At 34.4% G+C, this 19287-nt stretch overlaps 1 protein-coding gene across 7 annotated transcripts in view; it reads right to left on the bottom strand.

Annotated features, from left to right (window-relative positions):
* Positions 1-19287, bottom strand: part of IFT80 (intraflagellar transport 80) — a 114710-nt gene that overhangs the window by 73760 nt on the left and 21663 nt on the right. For 6 of the 7 annotated variants that reach the window (XM_046003125.1, XM_046003128.1, XM_046003126.1 and 3 more), the window contains 3 exons: positions 14017-14127; positions 12433-12501; positions 3093-3202 (listed from right to left, as the gene is read on the bottom strand). In XM_046003125.1, coding sequence (XP_045859081.1) covers positions 3093-3202; positions 12433-12501; positions 14017-14127 — 290 coding nt within the window. Of the gene's footprint in view, positions 1-3092; positions 3203-12432; positions 12502-14016; positions 14128-18374; positions 18495-19287 lie in introns of all 7 variants that reach the window. The other variant, XM_046003131.1, reaches the window with a different exon arrangement.

The raw sequence follows: 19287 nt of genomic DNA, 5'->3' as shown, positions 1-19287 counted from the left end.
TTTGATTTTATATCCTGTGACTTTTCTGAATTCCTGTAGCAGTTCTAGCCATTTTTTAGTGGAGTTCTTTTCGGTTTTCTACACAGACTATCATGTCATCTACAAAGAGTAGAAGTTTGACTTCTTTGCTGATTTGGATGCCTTTTATTTCTTTTTGTTGTCAGTATCTGAGGCTAGGACTTCCAGTACTAAGTTGAACAACAGACCATCCTATTGTTCTTAATGCAAACAGAGTAAAATATTAAATTAGAGTCAAATAAGCTTTAAGAATAAATAGTAATTCATAGCTTGCTTTACTCAGGATATATAAAAATAGCTACTTTCAAAAACAAATGTTTTGATAATATACTTTAAAAAGAATTAATTCACACAATTTACCATCAAATTAATACAATGTCCTGAAACAGACTACAAGGATAAAAATAACAATGCACAGGGGCACCTGGGTGGCTCAGTCATTAAGTGTCTGCCTTCGGATCAGGTCATGATCCCAGGGTCCTGGGATCGAGCCCCACATCAGGTTCCCTGCTCTGTGGGAGCCTGCTTCTCCCTCTCCCGCTCCCCCTGCTTGTGTTCCCTCTCTCACTGTGTCTCTCTCTCTGTCAAATAAATAAATAAATAAAACCTTAAAAAAAAAACAAAACAATGCACACACACAGATTTGGGTATATATTGATACACATACACAGATTCTCAAGAGTCTCCTTTCTAAGCTATAAAAATAAATTTTTATATATTCAAAAGTTAGGAACAAAATATGATTTAAACCTTCCATATACTATGACTTAGAATTATCAGTTTATATTATACATATTTATATACTACACATAAGGCATAGACAGTTTTCAATTATTTCTCAATTAGCCAGACATTTTGTGAAATTCCTGTGACAACAAGCTTCTTGAGGGCAGAAACTATGTTCTGTTTCACTCTGAGTTATCTCACATAAGGCACAGTATCTGATATATAGTATGTATGTACTACATTTTCACTGAATGAATAAATAAACAAAAGTCTCCTCACTATAAAACCAAGCTCTGGGTCTCAAGAAGAGTCCCTAAAGCTTTTAACGGAAATCAGGTATATACTTTTAAACTATATTCTACAAGCAAGAGTAAGTGTTCCTTTTTGCGGACAACCCAAATTTGAATACGTGTTTATACCTAAGGAAAACTACCACAGCTTTAGTTTACCCAAAAGAAAAAAAAAAAGAAAATTTGCATGAAGTTACGAAGTATACTTTAACTCCTCTTCCACAATAGCTGAATTTTGGCAGTGGGTGCTTTTCTTGCCCTCTACTACGTGCTGGCCCAAAGATTCTACTAAACCACTAAATTATAATTTACCAATGGTAATATATAGTATCTGTTTGAGTTGTGTTAATATAAGCCTAATTACAGGTATCTCAATAAATCACATAACTATAAACCAAAAGATTCACCTTGCCTGTTTTTGCTGTATAATTTTAAAGCAGATTTTTGGAGTTTAAGTGGTATGGAGGAACTTTGACTAAAGGCAGGCGGAACTAGTTCTTTCACAGCTTCTTCCATTTGCCCAAATTCTTTACCTTAGCTGCCTAAGAGCAAGCAAGGACTTGTATCTTCTATTTCTTGTTTGTACCATAGTTCTTAGCAAAGTGTTCTGCATATAGTAGAAATGTAAATGCATGTTGACTTTATGAAATATGTATAGCATAATCTACATAGAAGTTAAAATTATAGAAACTCAATGTCATTTCTATTTCCTTACTCCCCAAAATCTATACGTACTGAACTATTAAATCTGACAGTTCTTCTTAAAACACTTTTATACCCATTGTAGCTGCTCATTCTCCAGCACCAAATCCCTTACTCAGGACCCAGTCATTCTACATCTTTTTTCCAGCCTCCCTGGCTCTAATTTATTAGGGGTTGACTAAAAGGTAGAGATGACATAACTCACCAGTAACATCTATAGTAACAACTACTCTATATGAGTGCTTACTGTATGTACTCAATATGCTTATTGTATAGACTGTCATATGCACTTTGTAATTTAACTCATTTAATCCTCACAATAGTCCTATAAGTAGGTACTAGCATCACAACTAAGAGATGAGAAAGCTGAGAATCAAAGATTTTTTTTTTTTTTTAAGATTTTATTTATTTATTTGACAGCGCGCGCGAGAGAGAGATCACAAGTAGGCAGAGAGGCAGGCAGAGAGAGAGAGAGAGGGAAGCAGGCTCCCCGCCAAGCAGAGAGCCCGATGCGGGACTCAATCCCAGGACCCTGAGATCATGACCTGAGCCGAAGGCAGCGGCTTAACCCATGAGCCACCCAGGCGCCCCCAAAGATATTTTTTAACTTGCCTAAAGTTACATTTAGGTAAGTAAGTGAACATCTGAAACCAGGTGACTAAGTCTGAAGCCTGTATTTTCATTATCCATACTACATTGTGTCATTATCAAAATATGAAGAAAATGATTCTGCCTTTTAACATTGAAATCAAACATCAAAACCCTGAATATAGGCTTAAAATTTTTCATTAATTTGTCCTCCTCTGACCTGTCTTAACTGTCACCATAGTTTTGCTTCTATATATTTAGTAAAAGTATATACACCTAACTTGTTCTAAACACTACAATGATGACCCTTCTAAAAATACTAAAAGAATGCTATGGTTTTAGAGAAAGCTTAAGTGTATTGAATAAATGATATTTAAGAGGAGGAGGATGCTAGTTATAATGATAAGAAACACAGTCTAAATAAGCTTTTAAAGTTTTATGATTTTGTCCTGTTTTGTTTCAAATCTATAAATGTGAGGCTGACTCTGCTATATTTAAAGATACCTATCATGCCAAATCATGTGACAATTTAGTAACTCAAAACACATTTATGATTTACTGGTATAATGTAAGTTGGAATAAGGAGGAAGTGAACCTTGTTAGAAACATAACTAGATATCCCCTATTCTGTAATAAAGGCTAGTAAAAACACACACTTAAAAGCTTCAGACAAAAGACCACCCAGAAGAAAGGGACTCCTAAGAAAGTGACCTCTCACTTAGCAGTCCAACAGATCCTGATAACAGCTTACAAATGCCTGAGAAATACCTGTAAAACTTTAGCATTTGGTTGAAGAGGTTTAATGATCAGCTGCTTGCCTGCTGTGTAAAGAACTTTTTCTGAATCAGGGCCCCATGCTACTGAATATACTGGTGTTCCTGTAAAAAGGAAAAGAAAATTAAAAAAAAAAAAAAGAGAGAGAGATTTTCATTATTATGCCTTATAATAAGACAGCTAGTTAAGAGCATCAAAAAAGCAATATGGGGTGCCATTTCATCTCATATTCAATGGCCCTTTAAAACTGAAGGATAGCCTGATACTGAAACAAACTGAGTTAATATTGACCATTAAAGATCTACTGTAAGCAACTGAAAAACTATGTTTTTAACTAATTTTGATCTTGCTGAGAAAAATAGGATGGGAGTTCTTAGGAATTCAATACAGTGTGCTACTGAAATATAGAACATAAAATGAATACACTTCATTATTTTAAGATATAAAGAAATATCAGAAAAGTCATGATTTATCATTTCCCACCAACAGCCATCAGTGCTTAAATTGACTCAATACTTAAGTTGACTTAAATTTTCCATACAAAAATATAAATGGTATATTTACTTTATTGATTGATTCCCATTCCTGAGGATACTTCAGGAAATAGACCTACCACTCATCTGCTGCTTAAGCAGTTCTCTAATGGACAGAAACCATTCTACCCTAAAATGATCTACCCCCTCCTATCTATGAATTTATAAATGACAAATTAAATATTAGATTGGAGAAAGTTTTGCTATCTATCAAGCGGGGCTTTGGCCTGAAAGCTAGGCTAAGAAGGGTTCAGATATCCCATAACCAGGATGAAGCTGACTTATACTTTTAGGGGAAAAGTACATGTTTGACTCAATGTATCATTTTTTTTAAGGTTTTATTTATTTATGTGACAGACAGAGATCACAAGTAGGCAGTGAGGTAGGCAGAGGGAGAGATAGAGAGGGGGAAGCAGGCTCCCCACTGACCAGAGAGCCCCATGAGGGGCTCAATCCCAGCACCCTGAGATCCTGACTTGAGCTGAAGGCAAAGGGTTAACCCACTGAGCCACCCAGGCGCCCTCAATGTACCATTCTTTAAACTACTTTAAACTTCTTACTGTTTTCAATTTCTTAGGATAGGAATTTGGAGAAGGTATTTTTTTAACTCAATGACTTTCACATTAATATCTTCTGGAAGGCTGTACTTTATTTGAACTTAGTTTTTTAAAAAATGAGTATTATACCTGGCAAAAGCATTAAATAAGCTGTATTCCACTGTCTGACCCAGTTATCATCCATTAGGAAAGTGAATCAAGCTTATACAATTAATCTATGAAATATTAATCCATTTATATTTCTAAAGCCGCTTGTAAATCAGACTACTGTAGCAGTTGACTTTCTGTGAATGAATAAGACATTCTTAGTAAAATGAAATCTGAGTCTGAGGATTTATGGGTAAACAATAAGATTTAATTGTTCATTTAAATGGGAAACCCAACTGATGCTAATCAACAGGGATTAATCAGTAATCAACAGGGAGTAAATTTCAGTAATGGCTTGTGCTCAAATGGCACCCTACTTTTTTCATGCCATTTTATTCCCAATCAGAATATAATTCAGTTGTGAGCAAGTCTCAGTGGTTTAAGGACTTTAGAAAGTCTAGTTTACAACAGACTTAGTGCAAAAAAAAGAAAAAGAAAAAAAACTCTGAAGCATGCCTTTCATGATTTAGGTTAGATAGTATATTGGGTCTAAATATGCCTATTCAGTCAATTACATCTAGGATTTTTCCGTATCTGAAGAACCCACAAATGGCCAGAAGGCACTTCTTCTGCACTTGGTAAGTACATTCTCTTGGAATATTCTCTGGAAGTAGCCAGAAGCTGACCTGGATTTCACAAGTAAATTGCCAAATAGAATTCAACTCTAATAAACTCCTTAGAACATGTAAATCAAAATTCCAGATATTTCAAATGTGGTTCTTGATGAGTACTGGAAGGGCATAGAGGCTGAATGCTTATTTGATAGGGTGGTAGAGTTATAGGTACCTTCTTTATTTCCATTATTATAGTTGTAATTATTGTGCAAAAAGTAAATTAATATATTTTAATTAAGGACTATCAAATCATCCTGAATACAATCAGTAGAATTACACTTTTCTGGGGTATACATTAAACGATGACAAACATCTACCCCCAAGGAAATAATTCAGTAAATACAACTCCCATTGAGTTATACAGGATGTGACTCTAGCCCTTTAGTTGTGGTAAAAGGCACAGTTAGGGTATAGGATGAGGAGCTAGGGACGCTTTTGTCCTCTTTAGCATTGAATTTGTGGCCTCATTAAGTCAGCTGTGTCACCATTTCCTTGCTTATTAACCTTATAAATCTTCAGAATACTTATCTTCCCTGTTGGGACTTGGGAGTTTATTCATATCCTGATTATAAAATATTTTTTAAATAATAATAATATTAAAAAAACAGATATAAGAACTTATAGTATAAAACAAAATAAGATTAGAGAGGAAAAGTTAAGCAATTCCTTTGTTATAACATGTGGCTTTTAACCACATTTGTTTATCAAAAAACAAATACGGGGGACGACTGGGTGGCTCAGTTGGTTAAGGGGCTGCCTTCAGCTCAGGTCATGTCCCAGGGTCCTGGAACCCAGCCCCGCTTTGGGCTCCCAGCTCAGCAGAGAGCCTGCTTCTCCCTCTGCCTCCATCTGCCGCTCTGCCTACTTGTGCTCTCTCTCTCTGTCGAATAAATAAATAAAATCTTTAAAAAACAACCAAACAAGAAAACAAACAAAAAAACAAATACGGGGTTATGAGAGATAAGATTAATAAGTTAAGTCTCATTAGTCCAATCTTCCTAACCACTAATATTTAAAGTGGATATAATATCAAGAACTAAGAGAAGTTTTCATTATATTCATCTCTTATATTTATAATAAAATGTTAAGTGTGAAACCATTGTATATACAAATGCTCTCTTTTCCAAAAGGAGATATACTATACAACTTCTAATTTGGGCAGTTCTGATGAACATCATTATCGAAAGTGGAAAAATTAGCTTTATAAAGAAAATAATGATTTTTATTATAATGAAATCTATCCCACTTGCATTTCAAAAACCTGCAATATTTTCTATCCCACTTGCATTTCAAAAACCTGCAATATTTAAAATATTTTTTCTGAAAACATGCTTATTAAAGCATTGAATTACTCTCAGTGTTACACTTCATTTTGCAAACTCAGTATAAAAATCACAACTATAGCCTTCAGGTTAAATAAGTTTTCAACAAAAAGTTTAGCAAATTATGTAATGTTATTAATTCCAATAGTTACCAAAAAAATGGACAAAAAAACAAAAGTAGTTTCATAATAATTAAAGAATTTCTTGCTTTTTATATTGGGAATTTTTATTTATGTTCCATTTCAGTTAAGACACTCAAAAATATCTTGTTTTTCTGACTCTGTACACTAAGATCATGTGACCTTTTTGACATTTTTTAAGAAACCACATGCACCTGGGGTTGTGTTAAATGTCAGACCCTTATCTCTCTGTAAAACAAATTATCTAAATTCTTTCAACCTGTTGAAGGCATTTTAAACCACAGAAGAGGAGACAAAAATGTATTTCAATTGTTTTAAGGAAGTACATGGTCAAATATACCATGTTTTTCACACTCATACTAAAAAGTAGCCCCTAAAAATGTTTTTGCATGTTTTTAAGAATGCTTTTGAAACAAACTCTTCACTATCACAATGAAGCATAAGCGATCTTTGCCTTGAATGCAATATAAGTCTATATTGGGGGAATATAGGTAAAGTACCTAGAGCAGAATCTGATACTATATAAGCACTATCTATTACCTACCACTACTAGAAATCACTTTGTAATGCAATAAGCAACTAGCTGTTTATTGTGTTGCTCATGATAGTAGGAACTCAACTTTTTTTTTGGTTGCCAAATCATCAAGAATTTAAAAACCAAGAATTATTTCCCTTTCATTCTATTTGTAGGGACATATATTAACAGTAACCAATCAAGTAGGATTTATTCCACAAAAAAGCAACTTTTGGGTTATATATGTTCCTGGATTAGTAAAGAGAAAAGGCTTAAATGAATGCATTTGTATCTCCAGTTTCTATCCTCAGCCACTTATCCCTTGGTGATCACAACTTCCCCTACAGCTTCACCTTTCACCTTTCTATAATTGACTCTCACATTATTTTAGCTTTACTTCTGAGCCCTAACACAGTACTTGCACCAAAGACTTCAGACTCTATACACTCAAAACTATCATCCCTCTACACAGAACCCCTAGCTAATTCTTCTTTCTGAATTCTTTACCTCTTATAGGATATCCATTCCTGTCAACTACTAAGAACTATTCATTTTTTTCAACCATCATTACTGTCTCTGTTCAAGCCTCAATGCACACTAGCATAGAACATTCCAATAACCTCCTTACTAGTCATCCCCATTTTTTCATTTTATTTTTTGTTGTTATTATTTTTAATTTTTTGACTGTAGCTGACACACAATATTACATTAGTTTCAGGTGTACAACACAGTAATTCAATTTCTCTATATATTATGCTATGTTCACCCCAAGTGTAGCTGCCATGTATCATCATACAACACTATTATAGTATCATTAACTATATTCCCTATGCTATGCCTTATACTCTTGTGCTTATTCATTCATAACTGGAAGTCTATATTTCCCACTCCCCTTCAACCATTCTGCTCACCCCTCCACCCTCTTTTGTCTACCAATCATCAGTTTCTTCTGTATATTTATAGGTCAGATTCTGCTTTTTGTTTACTCATTTGTTTTGTTTTTAGATCCCACATATAAGTGAAATCATATGGTATTTGTCTTTTTCTGCCTGACTTACCTCACTTAACATAATACCCTCTGGGTCCATCCATGTTGTCTCAAGTGAGATGGCCTCATCCTTTTTAATGGCTGTGTAATATTCCATTATACATTTTTACCACATTTTCTTTATCCATTCATCTATTGACGGACACTTAGGTTGCTTCTGTATCTTGACTATTGTAAACAATGCTGCAGTAAACAGGGGTGCATATATCTTTCTGAATTAGTGTTTTCATTTTCTTTGGGAAAATATCCAGTAGTAGAATTACTGGATCATACAGGGTTTCTGTTTTTAAGAGGAACCTCCATACTATTTTCTACAGTGGCTGTATTAACTTAGACCACCATCAGTGTATGAGGATTCCTTGTTCACTACATCTTCACCAACACTTGTTGTTTTTTGTCTTTTTTTATTTTAGCCATTTTGACAGATACAAGGTGCTATCCTATTGTGGTTTTGAATTGCATTTCCCTGATAGTCAGTGATGTTCAGATCTTTTCATGTGTCTATTGCTGGCCACCCCATTTAATCTCTATTTCTTCTGATTTATCCTACATATTACTGCTAAGTTTATGTTCCTAAGAGATAGTTTTTATCTCTTATTCTTCTGTTTATTTTTTTAAGGTTTGGTATGCTCATAGAACAAAATCAAAACCCCTCATTTAGTATCCAGTGTCATCAATGTCTTGGTCCCTCTGGATAAACAGCCTCATACAGCCTGCCCTCTAGCCCAAGGAGTCTGCTCCTATACACCTGATTTCCCTATCTTATGCTGTTCTGCCTCTATGCCTTTGACCACCTAACTTCCTCCACAGCTCCACTCCATTGCTAACAAGCCCATTTCCTTCCCTACTTTCTTTATTTTTAAAGGTCAATCAAAAGATATTCCAAGAGCACCTGGGTGGCTCAGTCAGTTGAGTATCTGACTCCTTGGTTTCAGCTCAGGTCATGATCTCAGAGTTGTGAGATCAAGTCCCCCATTATCAGGCTCTGCACTAGACATGTAGTTCACTTAAGATTCATTCTCTCCTTTCCCATACCCCTCTCTTAAAAAAAAAAAAAAAAGATATTCCAATATTTGCCAGGAAGCCTTTATGATACTTCCTTTCCCTCCAAAGCGATAATCTCTGCTTTCCTATCCTCTCACAGCACCTTGTAATAACAAAAACACCCTGCCTATGCTACAGTTATTTATATTTCCAGTTCACCTCCTATACTAAATTCATTATTTAGTTATTTAGACAGGTTCCATTTTTGTCATTCCATTCTTCCATTTGAATATAATGTGGGGGAAATGTCCTCATAGGTTTGCAGTATTACTCTATTCCAATTTTAGCCTATAATTAAAATACACAAAGCTTAATTATAATTATCCCTGGCCCAGACATTATTTTTCTCTAATAAGGAAAAATACCTCCTCATAAGTACCAGTAGGAATTGTTTTTAAACTAAGTCAAATTAAAAAAAAATTTAAAAACTTGGGATTAATGCTTTTTCTATATTAGAGGAGAAGGTGATGACCATGACTTCTGTCTATATATCCATCTCCAATCACTAAGAAATGAATTAAGGGTGTGCCTGGGTGGTTCAGTCAACTAAGTGTCCAACTCTTGGTTTCAACTGAGGTCATGATCTCATGGGATGTGAGAGAGAGTTCTATGACAGGCTCCACCCTCAGCAGAGTCAGCTTAAAGATTCTCTCCCTCTGCCCCCCGCCATGTGAATGTGCGCTCTCTAAAATAAATAAATAAATCTTTAAAAATAAATAAATAAAACATCTATTTCTTAAAAAAAAAAAAAAAAAAAAAAAGAAATTCAGGAAATTTCTTTTATTCATCAAAAATAAATGCAACTAATATAAACATGTAGTAAAAATCACCAGGATGCTCTCAACATCGTTTACTGAATTCCAAGTGTTAAAAAAACTCAGGCTTATGTTATTTCATTTTTTTGCCAAAATTTACAGTTTTTCCCCCGAAAAGAGGCAGAAGTCCCCTTCCCCACCTATTTTGGCCTCCATATTTGAGCCTTTAGCATCCAGCTCTCAGTAGTTCATAATCACCATCAAAAATTGTAATAAATCAAATAAACCTTATAAATAACCAGAGATTTTTCCTTCAGTGTTAATATCATCATAACTTAATTTTTCCAATGCTCTTCCCCAGAGATGAAACAGGAAAAGTCTATGCCTTATTAGGAAAGCGTGGGTGGCACCAACAATCAAAAACCTAAAAATCAGATGCACAGTTCTATAGTATATCTGTAATTCTTAATCCAAAGATATCTGATTATCTTGAAATATCAACAGGTTAACTAAAATATGAAAATCTATATAATTTAATTTTGCTCATTAATCTCATACTTAATATAAACCTCAAGTGAGGAGAATAAATAAGATTTAAATGAGATAAAAATGATAAGCCCTTTCACAGTCATTTGATTTAAGAAGATTACAACTATTTGAAATGTCAATGGAAAATATCATTACATGATGTGATGAAGACATAATAAAATTACATTTATCATATGACCTAATCAGTATTTTAGCTTTCTAAGGGAATTTATTTACCCATCTATTTGGAAGGAAGGGGAAAAAAATAAAAAAGAGTACCACCCACCCCTTTCTAAAATAAACATCATACACAAAAACTAACTCAAAATGGATTGTAGACCTAAATGTAAACACTGAAACTATAAAACTCTTGGAAGAAAATAAAGGTCTAAATCTTCGTGACTTTGGATTAGGCAATGATTTCTTAGATATGACACCAAAAGCAGAAGCAATCAGAGAAAAAAATGGATAAACTGAATCTCGTCAACATTTTTGCTACTACCAGGTATTTATGGTTACCTAGATAAGTACTACCCAGTATTTATGGTTACCCTTTGCTAAAATTTGGTTAATGGGTAGCTAAAGAAATGGAACTATTTTAACACTATCTTAAGAGTAAACGTGACTTAAAAAATGAAATCTGGGGGTGCCTAGGTGGTTCAGTCGGTTAGTGTCTGCCTTCAGCTCAGGTCATGATCCCAGGGTCCTGGGATGGAGCCCCATACTGGGCTCCCTGCTCTGTGGGGAGCCTGCTTCTCCCTCTCCCTTTTTATGTAGTTCCCCCTATTTGTGCTCGCTCTGTCAAATAAATTTTTTAAAAATCATTAAAAAAATTTTTTTAAATGAAATCTAGAAATTTTTGGAAGTCAGTTACCAGAGATGCTTCACAATATAACTTAATTATATAATTCTCAAGAATAGTCTGCCATCTTTGAAGACCAGCTGGTATATGTTCAGTTAAACATTAAAAACTGCTTTACTATTCCTACATAAAAATCTAATTAGTAAAATAGATCTGCTATACACACAAAAAAAATTGTATGCAACCTAAATCTCAACAGGAATGACCACTGAATTGACTTTATGGGCACTTCTTTCCAATTAACATGGAAAACTGAGATGCTTCTCTAAGCAGTTGCAGTTTACCATGTTTTGGACCATCAGGGTATCTGCTCCCCTCCAGTAGTTTAGATACCAAACGTACAATACAATTTATTTTTTTTATTTTGTTAGTCACCATACAGTACATCATTAGTTTTTGGTGTAGTACAGTTTAGAAAGGATGGTAATATTATGAAGTTATTAGGACTTTTTAAGTAGGGAGTTACTCCTAATGTTTCTATTACTATTATTTACTTAACTAGACACTCAATCCTATTCCAGATAGTATATGCTCAAAAGGATTCAGAATTATTTTAAAAAGAATCATCAGCCTTTAACTGCACTTATAGAGACTCACTAAAATAGAAAAAGGCCTTGAGTGTTTCTTATATTTCTTGGCTCAAATAATACAGTTACCATGGTGTATCAGGCAACATGGAAAGTAAGAGGGAAAAGTATAAATAGAAATAAGAGGTGCGCCTGAGTGGCTCAGGCTCAGTTGTTAAGAGTCTACATTCGGGTCAGGTCATGATCCCAGTGTCCTGGGCTCCAGCCCCGCATTGGGCTCCCTGCTTGGTGGAACTCTGCTTCTCCCTCTCCCACTCCCACTTACCCTGCTTGCGTTCCCTCTTTCGCTATGTCTCTTTCTGTCAAATAAATAAATAAAATCTTAAAAAAAAAAAAAGAAAAAGAAAGAAAGAAAAAGAAAAAGAAATAAAGAGACTTCAGGGTGCCTGGGTGCCTCAGTTGGTTAAGCATTCAACTCTTGATTTCAGCTTAGGTCATGATCTCCAGGACGTGAGATCAAGTCCCACAATGAGTTCCCCACTCAGTGGAGTCTGCTTGAGAACCTCCCTTCCCCCCGCACCGCCACCACTCATTCTCTCACTCCCTCTCAAATAAATAAATAAAATCTTAAAAAAAAAAAAAAGAGAGATTTCAGGCTTTGAACCTTACCTAAATCAGTCTTAGGAACTATAATATTTTTCAAAGGGAACTATTAAGATATCTTAATTGATTAATATACGTACCTTGCTGAGCTAAAGTTGACCTCAGCATCCCAGTCTTTGACCAGATTTTTATTTGTCCATCTTCTCCAACTATAAAGAGAAAAATATTTGATATTTTTATCTATAGGAAATAAATTTAAACATTAAATTTGCATAGAAAAATCAGTATATCTATATTAATACATATTTAAAATTCAGACACCATTTATTCATTAAATAACAGTGATTCATAACTGTTGAAGTTACTTTGAAAAAATTTTATCAGATATTCCTAACTTCCATGTCAAGAATTTTTATTTTTTCCTTTAATCTTAGGAGATTTGTGAGTATATTATTCAACTAATGCTTTCATTTTCACTGAAATCTCCATCCTAGAATTCTAAAAGAAGTGCTTTCATTGCAATAAGAAGAGTTGCAAGCAAATTCCAGTGAGTTGGGGACTGAATGGAGTAAAGTAGTAGACTTTTCTTTTGAACAACTTGCTTAAAATAAGAAAGAAAGAAAGAAAGAAAGAAAAGAAAAGAAAAGAAAAGAAAAGAAAAGAAAAGAATTCTCTGGAGAGAATCATTTGTTAAAGGCAGGATTTTTATTTCTTTTTTTCTCAATTTTCAAGATGGATGACATCTGGACATATTTATATGCTGAAAAAGAAACCACTGGAAAAGGACAAGTTAAAAAAATAGGCAGGAGAGGAATCCATTCACTGAACAAAACCCTAAAGAAAGTCCAGAGGATAGGTTGGTGGTTTGATTACATATCCGTAAACTTTTTGTTATTCCTCCTTTTGATAGGTGGAGCTTAATTTCTCTTCTTTGGGCTATATTTAGTGACTTGCTTCTAATAGGATATGGTAAAAATGATAGAGTATGACTTTCAAGGGTGGGTCATAAAATATATTGTACCTACCATTTTTCTCTCTTGGATCACTCCCTTATGAAGCCTGCAATTACGTTGTTAGGCCATTCAAGCAGCCCTATGGAGAAGCCCTTGTAAGAACCAAGGATCCTGCCAACAGTCAGAGAGGAACTAAGATCTCTTTCCAAGAGTGAGCCATCTTGGAAGCAGAACCTCCAACCCCAATCAAGTCTTCACACGACTGCAGCCCTATCCAACATTTGAGTATGAGACAGAACCACCCAGCTAAATTAAATTGTTCCCTGATCTACAGAAACTATAAGATAATACATGTTTATTATCTTAAGCCATTACCTTTTGGGGTAATTGTTAGACATCATTAGATGACTAATAGCATAGATGAAGATGAGAATGCTTATGAGAATAGGGCAGGAGATGGGAGAGTGAAGGAATGGGGGTAAAGGTCAATTAAATATTTTGAATTTTTAAATGTTAAAGAATTACAACTTTTATTTACCCCATAAGTGACCATTTCAAAAGCCTTGACAAAAATATTGTCTGTAAGTCATATATGAAATCTAATAATATGACATTCTGAATTATAACATTATCTAGCAGCCTAGTTCAATGTTATGCCAATTATTTGCTCTTGGACAATGAAAGACACTATCACTAAAGAAAATATTATGATTCTGTGAAAATTTTTCTTTAAACAGTTCATTTAAAACATCATTTTTGCAGACAACGTACCTGTAACTAATGCTGTTCCTTCATAATTCCATCTTCCTGCAAGAACTGCTCCACAGTGAGCTTCTACACTTTTTTCCACTCTTCCTAACTTAGAAATCAGATGAAATTTACCTAAAAGAAATTAAACTTGAGAAATCTATTTGAATTTACTCAATCAATAAATATCTCTTAAACAGGTACCTTCTCCTAGACTAGTTAGCACAGTGCTAGGCACTGGAGACATAAGGACAAATAATATTTCTCCTCAAATAATTATTCCTGCTCCCAAAGAAAAAACAAATCTATTAGAAAATAGGCACAAAAACGAAATTATAAAACACTGAAACAAGTGATGTAATAGAAGTATTATATGATGCTATGATAGATGAGAGGGATAATAGAACTCCACTGGGATATGGTCAAAGGGGGACAAGAGAAATGCCAAGAAAACCTTCTAATTAAGCAGAGTTTTGTGGTCTTGCTTCTTTTTTTTTTTCCTTTTTGCAGGCTATAGAAAAGCTGGAAAAGGTATAGAAGACAGGAACCAGGACAGTCAAAGGTGTTAAAAAATAAACTGAAGCAGGGGCACTGGTGTGGCTCAGTCTGTTAAGTATCTGACTCTTGATTTCAGCTCAGGTCATGATCTCAGGGCAATAAGATAGGGCTCCATGTTGGGCATGGAGTCTGTTAAGATTTTCTCTCTCTTTCCCTCCTCCCACCTCTCATTAAAAAAATATTTTTTTTCTCCTTCCCTCTGCCCCTCCCCTCTTCTCTCTCTAAAAATAAAAAATAAAAAAAATAAACTGAGGCCTGACAAAAAATTTTAAGAGTTTGAGCAAAAATCTTCCAAATGGGTTGTACTAAGCCAAAAGTGGTAAAGAATGTTTCACCAACAGGAGCTGAGGCAGAGACTTTTACAGAGCAAAGGTAAAAACAAAGTGAGAAAATTATTGATTGGCTATAGCCTATGGCTTAGCTGGCTGTTTATGACTGGTTATCCTTAGGTTTTAATTTCAAAACCTTGATGTGTTTACAGACAGATTTTGGTTTACTCATGCTGGCCAAAGGCATAGGGCCACCTCTGTTTAATGGCCTTGTTGTTTACTTAATTTAACAACTGATAATTCCAAATTTTAAAATACTTGCCTCATACACTGTGCCAGGCGCTAGCTAGACAAAAAGGAGCAGGCTACCTGATTGCTATTCTCAAAAAGTTCACACATATATAGGTAAACAGCACAACTTTTTAAACTTACAACTTTGAAGACCTAAGAGATATCAAGGGGACAAATCAACTGTGCAAAGAATAAAGTGCTACAGAAAGCTGAGAAAAAGGGGTGCCTATGTGGCTCCATCAGTGCCTTCAACTTGGGTCATGATCTCAGGATCTTGAGCCCCGCATGGGGCTCCCTGCTCAGTGGGGGGAGCCTGCTTCTCCCTCTGCCTGACATTCCCCCTGCCTGTGCTCTCTCTTGCTGACAAATAAAAAAAAAATAAAAAAAAAAAAGTATCTTTTTTTAAAAAAAGCTGAGAGAAGATCATGAAATAATGTGGGTTTGAATAATCATGAAATTTAGTAATACATAGCTCATAGCTCATAATAATTAAGTACAGTAAAATTAGAAATTTCCTGCAAATCAATCTATCATCAATCATCTATCTATCTTGCAGTAAAAAAAAATCACGTGGCTAATCAAATTTTGGCATCAGAGAATTTACTTTGAATACACTTTTAACTGAAGGCTTTTCCAAACTGTCTTAATATTAACGATTCATAAAAATATATCTAAGTCAGGGGCACCTGGGTGGTTAAGCTCAGTAGGTTAAGTGTTTGCCTCCATCTCAGGGGATGATCCCAGGATCCTGTGATCAAGGCCCGTGTCAGGCTCTCTGCTCAGTGTCGGGGCGTATGCTTCTGGCTCTGCCTCCCTCTGCTCCTGCTCTCTCTCTCAAATAAATGAATAAAATCTTAAAATAAATAACTATATATCTATATATCGAAGTCAGATGCTTGAGATGGCTTTAAGACATTTCTCTGGGAAACTCTAATACAGATGGCTTTGAAACATTTAACACCTAGCACCCTGTGGTTACTTCACTAACCATCTACCCATTCTTACCAACAAAGTAATTCCGTCTTTTTTACACTGTGAGCATTATTTGCAGCTCTGTTATAGCATTTTTTTTTTACTGGGCTGTGATCTGTATCAGGGCAGAGGGCCATGTCTTAGTCATATTTTTATTTGCAGTAGTGCTTTTACATAATCAGCACTTGTTAAATTTGACCAACTGGGTAACCATCTCCTAACTTAAAAAAAAAAAAAAAAAGACTACGCTGACATTCTTTTTTCTTTTTTTTTCTCATTCCATCTAATAGCTTTCTTTTCTCACCATTCATTTTTTAGGCTTAAAATAAGCTACCCTTTTCCTTCATCTAACTACCCACTAGCAGCAACTACTTTCCCCCATACCTTTCCTTTTAACTTTATATTTATTGCTAGGTCATTTTTGAATGTAATAAAATTACTTTAAATTCAACTGTTATTATTCTCTTCATTGAACTAACTTGAAATTAACCGGGATATGCTTTTTTTAATCAGTTGCTTTACAGAGAAAATGTAAGGGGGAAAAATCTCAAAAGAGGAAACTGTAAAGATGACACACAGTAAGTGGAAAGCTAATCCTGTGGTCATTGTTTACTTTATTGAGGTCTGTTCTCACTAAATGTTAGCACATTGCCTAACACAGAATATCCACGTAATAAACAACTGTTGCATATAATGCATGAATCCATCACCAAAGAGATTAACCAAATATCTCTTAAACCAGAAATGAAGGATCCAGAAATTTCCTTTTAATCTATTCCATATTTGAGAAATTTTATGTTTAGATTACTGATATTTTTTTTTTAAGATTTTATTTATTTATTTGACAGAGAGAGAGATCACAAGTAGGCAGCAGACAGAGAGAGAGGAGGAAGCAGGCTGATTTTCTGACAAGTGCTAAAATTATTCCCTTCCTATGACCTCACATAGGAAGATATATACTGGGACAACTAGGGTCAGCTCTTTGCATAGATTTGTCACTCAATAAATCTTTGGCCTTTGTATTTTGTCTGATTACAGATTATAAGAATAGCACACCCAGAATAAACCAAAAATATAAAACTATATATATATATCAAATATTTTTATTTTTTTATTTAAAAAAAATTTTTTTAAGTAGGATCCACACCCAATGCAGGGCTTGAACCCAGGACCCTGAGATCAAGAGTCCCAAGCTCTACTGACTGAGCCAGCCAGGTGCCCCCAACATCACAAATATTTTTAAGCCCATAATTATCCATTTAACTATTTTCTTTCTTCTCTCCAAATTTTCTATAATCTTTTAAAAATGCAAACCAAATACAGATCAATTTATTTCTAATTATTTGCTAGGGCTGGTGTAGAGAAGAGAATATAATCAATACGGTTATATTAATTATTAATTTATTGAACAAAAAAGTGGATTTGGATATTTAAATCCTAAGGTGGAAAATTAACCTTTTGTTCTTTTAAAAAAAAACTTTTTAAAAAGAGGCATATGTTGGGGCGCCTGGGTGGCTCAGTGGTTAAGCCACTGCCTTCGGCTCAGGTCATGATCTCAGGGTCCTGGGATCCAGCCCCGCATCGGGCTCTCTGCTCAGCAGGGAGCCTGCTTCCTTCCCCTCTCTCTGCCTGCCTCTCTGCCTACTTGTGATCTCTCTCTCTGTCAAATAAATAAAAAAAATCTAAAAAAAAAAAAAAAAAAAGACGGATATGTTATAAAAGAGAAAAAGAACAGAGGAAACATTAAAATTATATAAAACACATTTCTTAAAGTTAGAAATGCCTTAGCAGATGTCCGTGGAAACATGAAAGGGCTTGGAATAGGGTGTTGGGAAAAAGGACACACAAGCACTTTTGCAGACTGCTTAATAGCAGAAATGATTTGGCAGATGGTTGCAAAAAGCCAGAGATCTATAACCAACCACCAACTTATGATTAAAAAATGAACACACAAATTCTTTTTAAAGTGGGATTTTAAAATAGACATATTAAAAAAATAAGGGAATTATTTTAAGATATCTAATACAATGTATTTAAAAAATCATCTTTCAGTAAATATAATTTAAATAGTATTTAACAGTTTTACAGAAGATTTTATACCAGAAGTGCCCTAATGCATTTTACATAATTCAATTATTTTTTAAATGTAAATATTTTAATACATTGTCAAATATCTCTTCTAAAAAGTAGTATACAACTGCATGAAATATTCAAATAGTAGTAGTATTGGAGAGAATTATTGGTAAGACAAAACACTTGGCAAAAGTCTGCCTTATATATTTAAGGACCTGCCACCAGATCTCAGGGATCTCTTTTGGAATGTTACCACCACACAGGAGAGGGAGGGAGTATGATGAAGAAATACTGGAAGAGAAAGAAGAACTCCAAAACTGCAACCCTTCTCTACCAACACTGGGGGAGAAAAATCAAGAGGAGAAAGTTGGTGGCAACTAGAAAAGAGAAACTCCTAAGCAGTAAATTAAATTTTGAAGAAAAAAAAATTTTTTTAATTGGGTTAACATCATACAAAATGAGAAAGTCCTAGAGATCTGCTGTACAAATATTGTGCTTATAGTTAACAATACCACACTGTATATTTAAAAACTTGTTAACAGGGCAGATCTCATGTATTTTTTTAACCAGAATAGTATTAAGTATTGGGTTAACAAATAGTATAGCTCTGATGATACATAAAATAACTTCAAATGTTTATCTGACAGAAAAGCCCTTGACCACCTCCCATTGACAGCTACTTTCTTCTTTCTTGAACATTTCTTTTTCATTTCTGGATGCTTTTTTCTATCTTATCCTTCCATTTCTTTTTTTCGATCTATCATACTTTCCTCTTTTACAAGCCCCAATACTCCTCATCCTAGCTTAAAAGAAAATACTTAACTATTCTGCTTTGGTTCTCACATCTTCGCACATCTAGGTGTGGCATGTAATGTTATTTGTTTTACTATAGAGTGAACCTAAAAATAAAATTGAACATTATAGTTTCTGAAGAGTCATAATATATTTATACTTATAGATTTATATAAATCTCACAAATTTATCTTTTAAGTTACATTTTCATATTAAAATGTTTTCCCTCACAGAAAGTGTTTTCTCTAAAACCAATTTGAAATAGAGACTCAAGCAATTATTCTTTAGTTGAGTGTAATTAAGTGATCTTATTTCAGAGAAGCACTCAGACAACAAAAAT

This window comes from Meles meles, chromosome 4, assembly GCF_922984935.1.
Source record: "Meles meles chromosome 4, mMelMel3.1 paternal haplotype, whole genome shotgun sequence".
Taxonomy (NCBI): domain Eukaryota; kingdom Metazoa; phylum Chordata; class Mammalia; order Carnivora; family Mustelidae; genus Meles; species Meles meles.
This window is presented reverse-complemented; position numbering and strand designations above follow the sequence as displayed.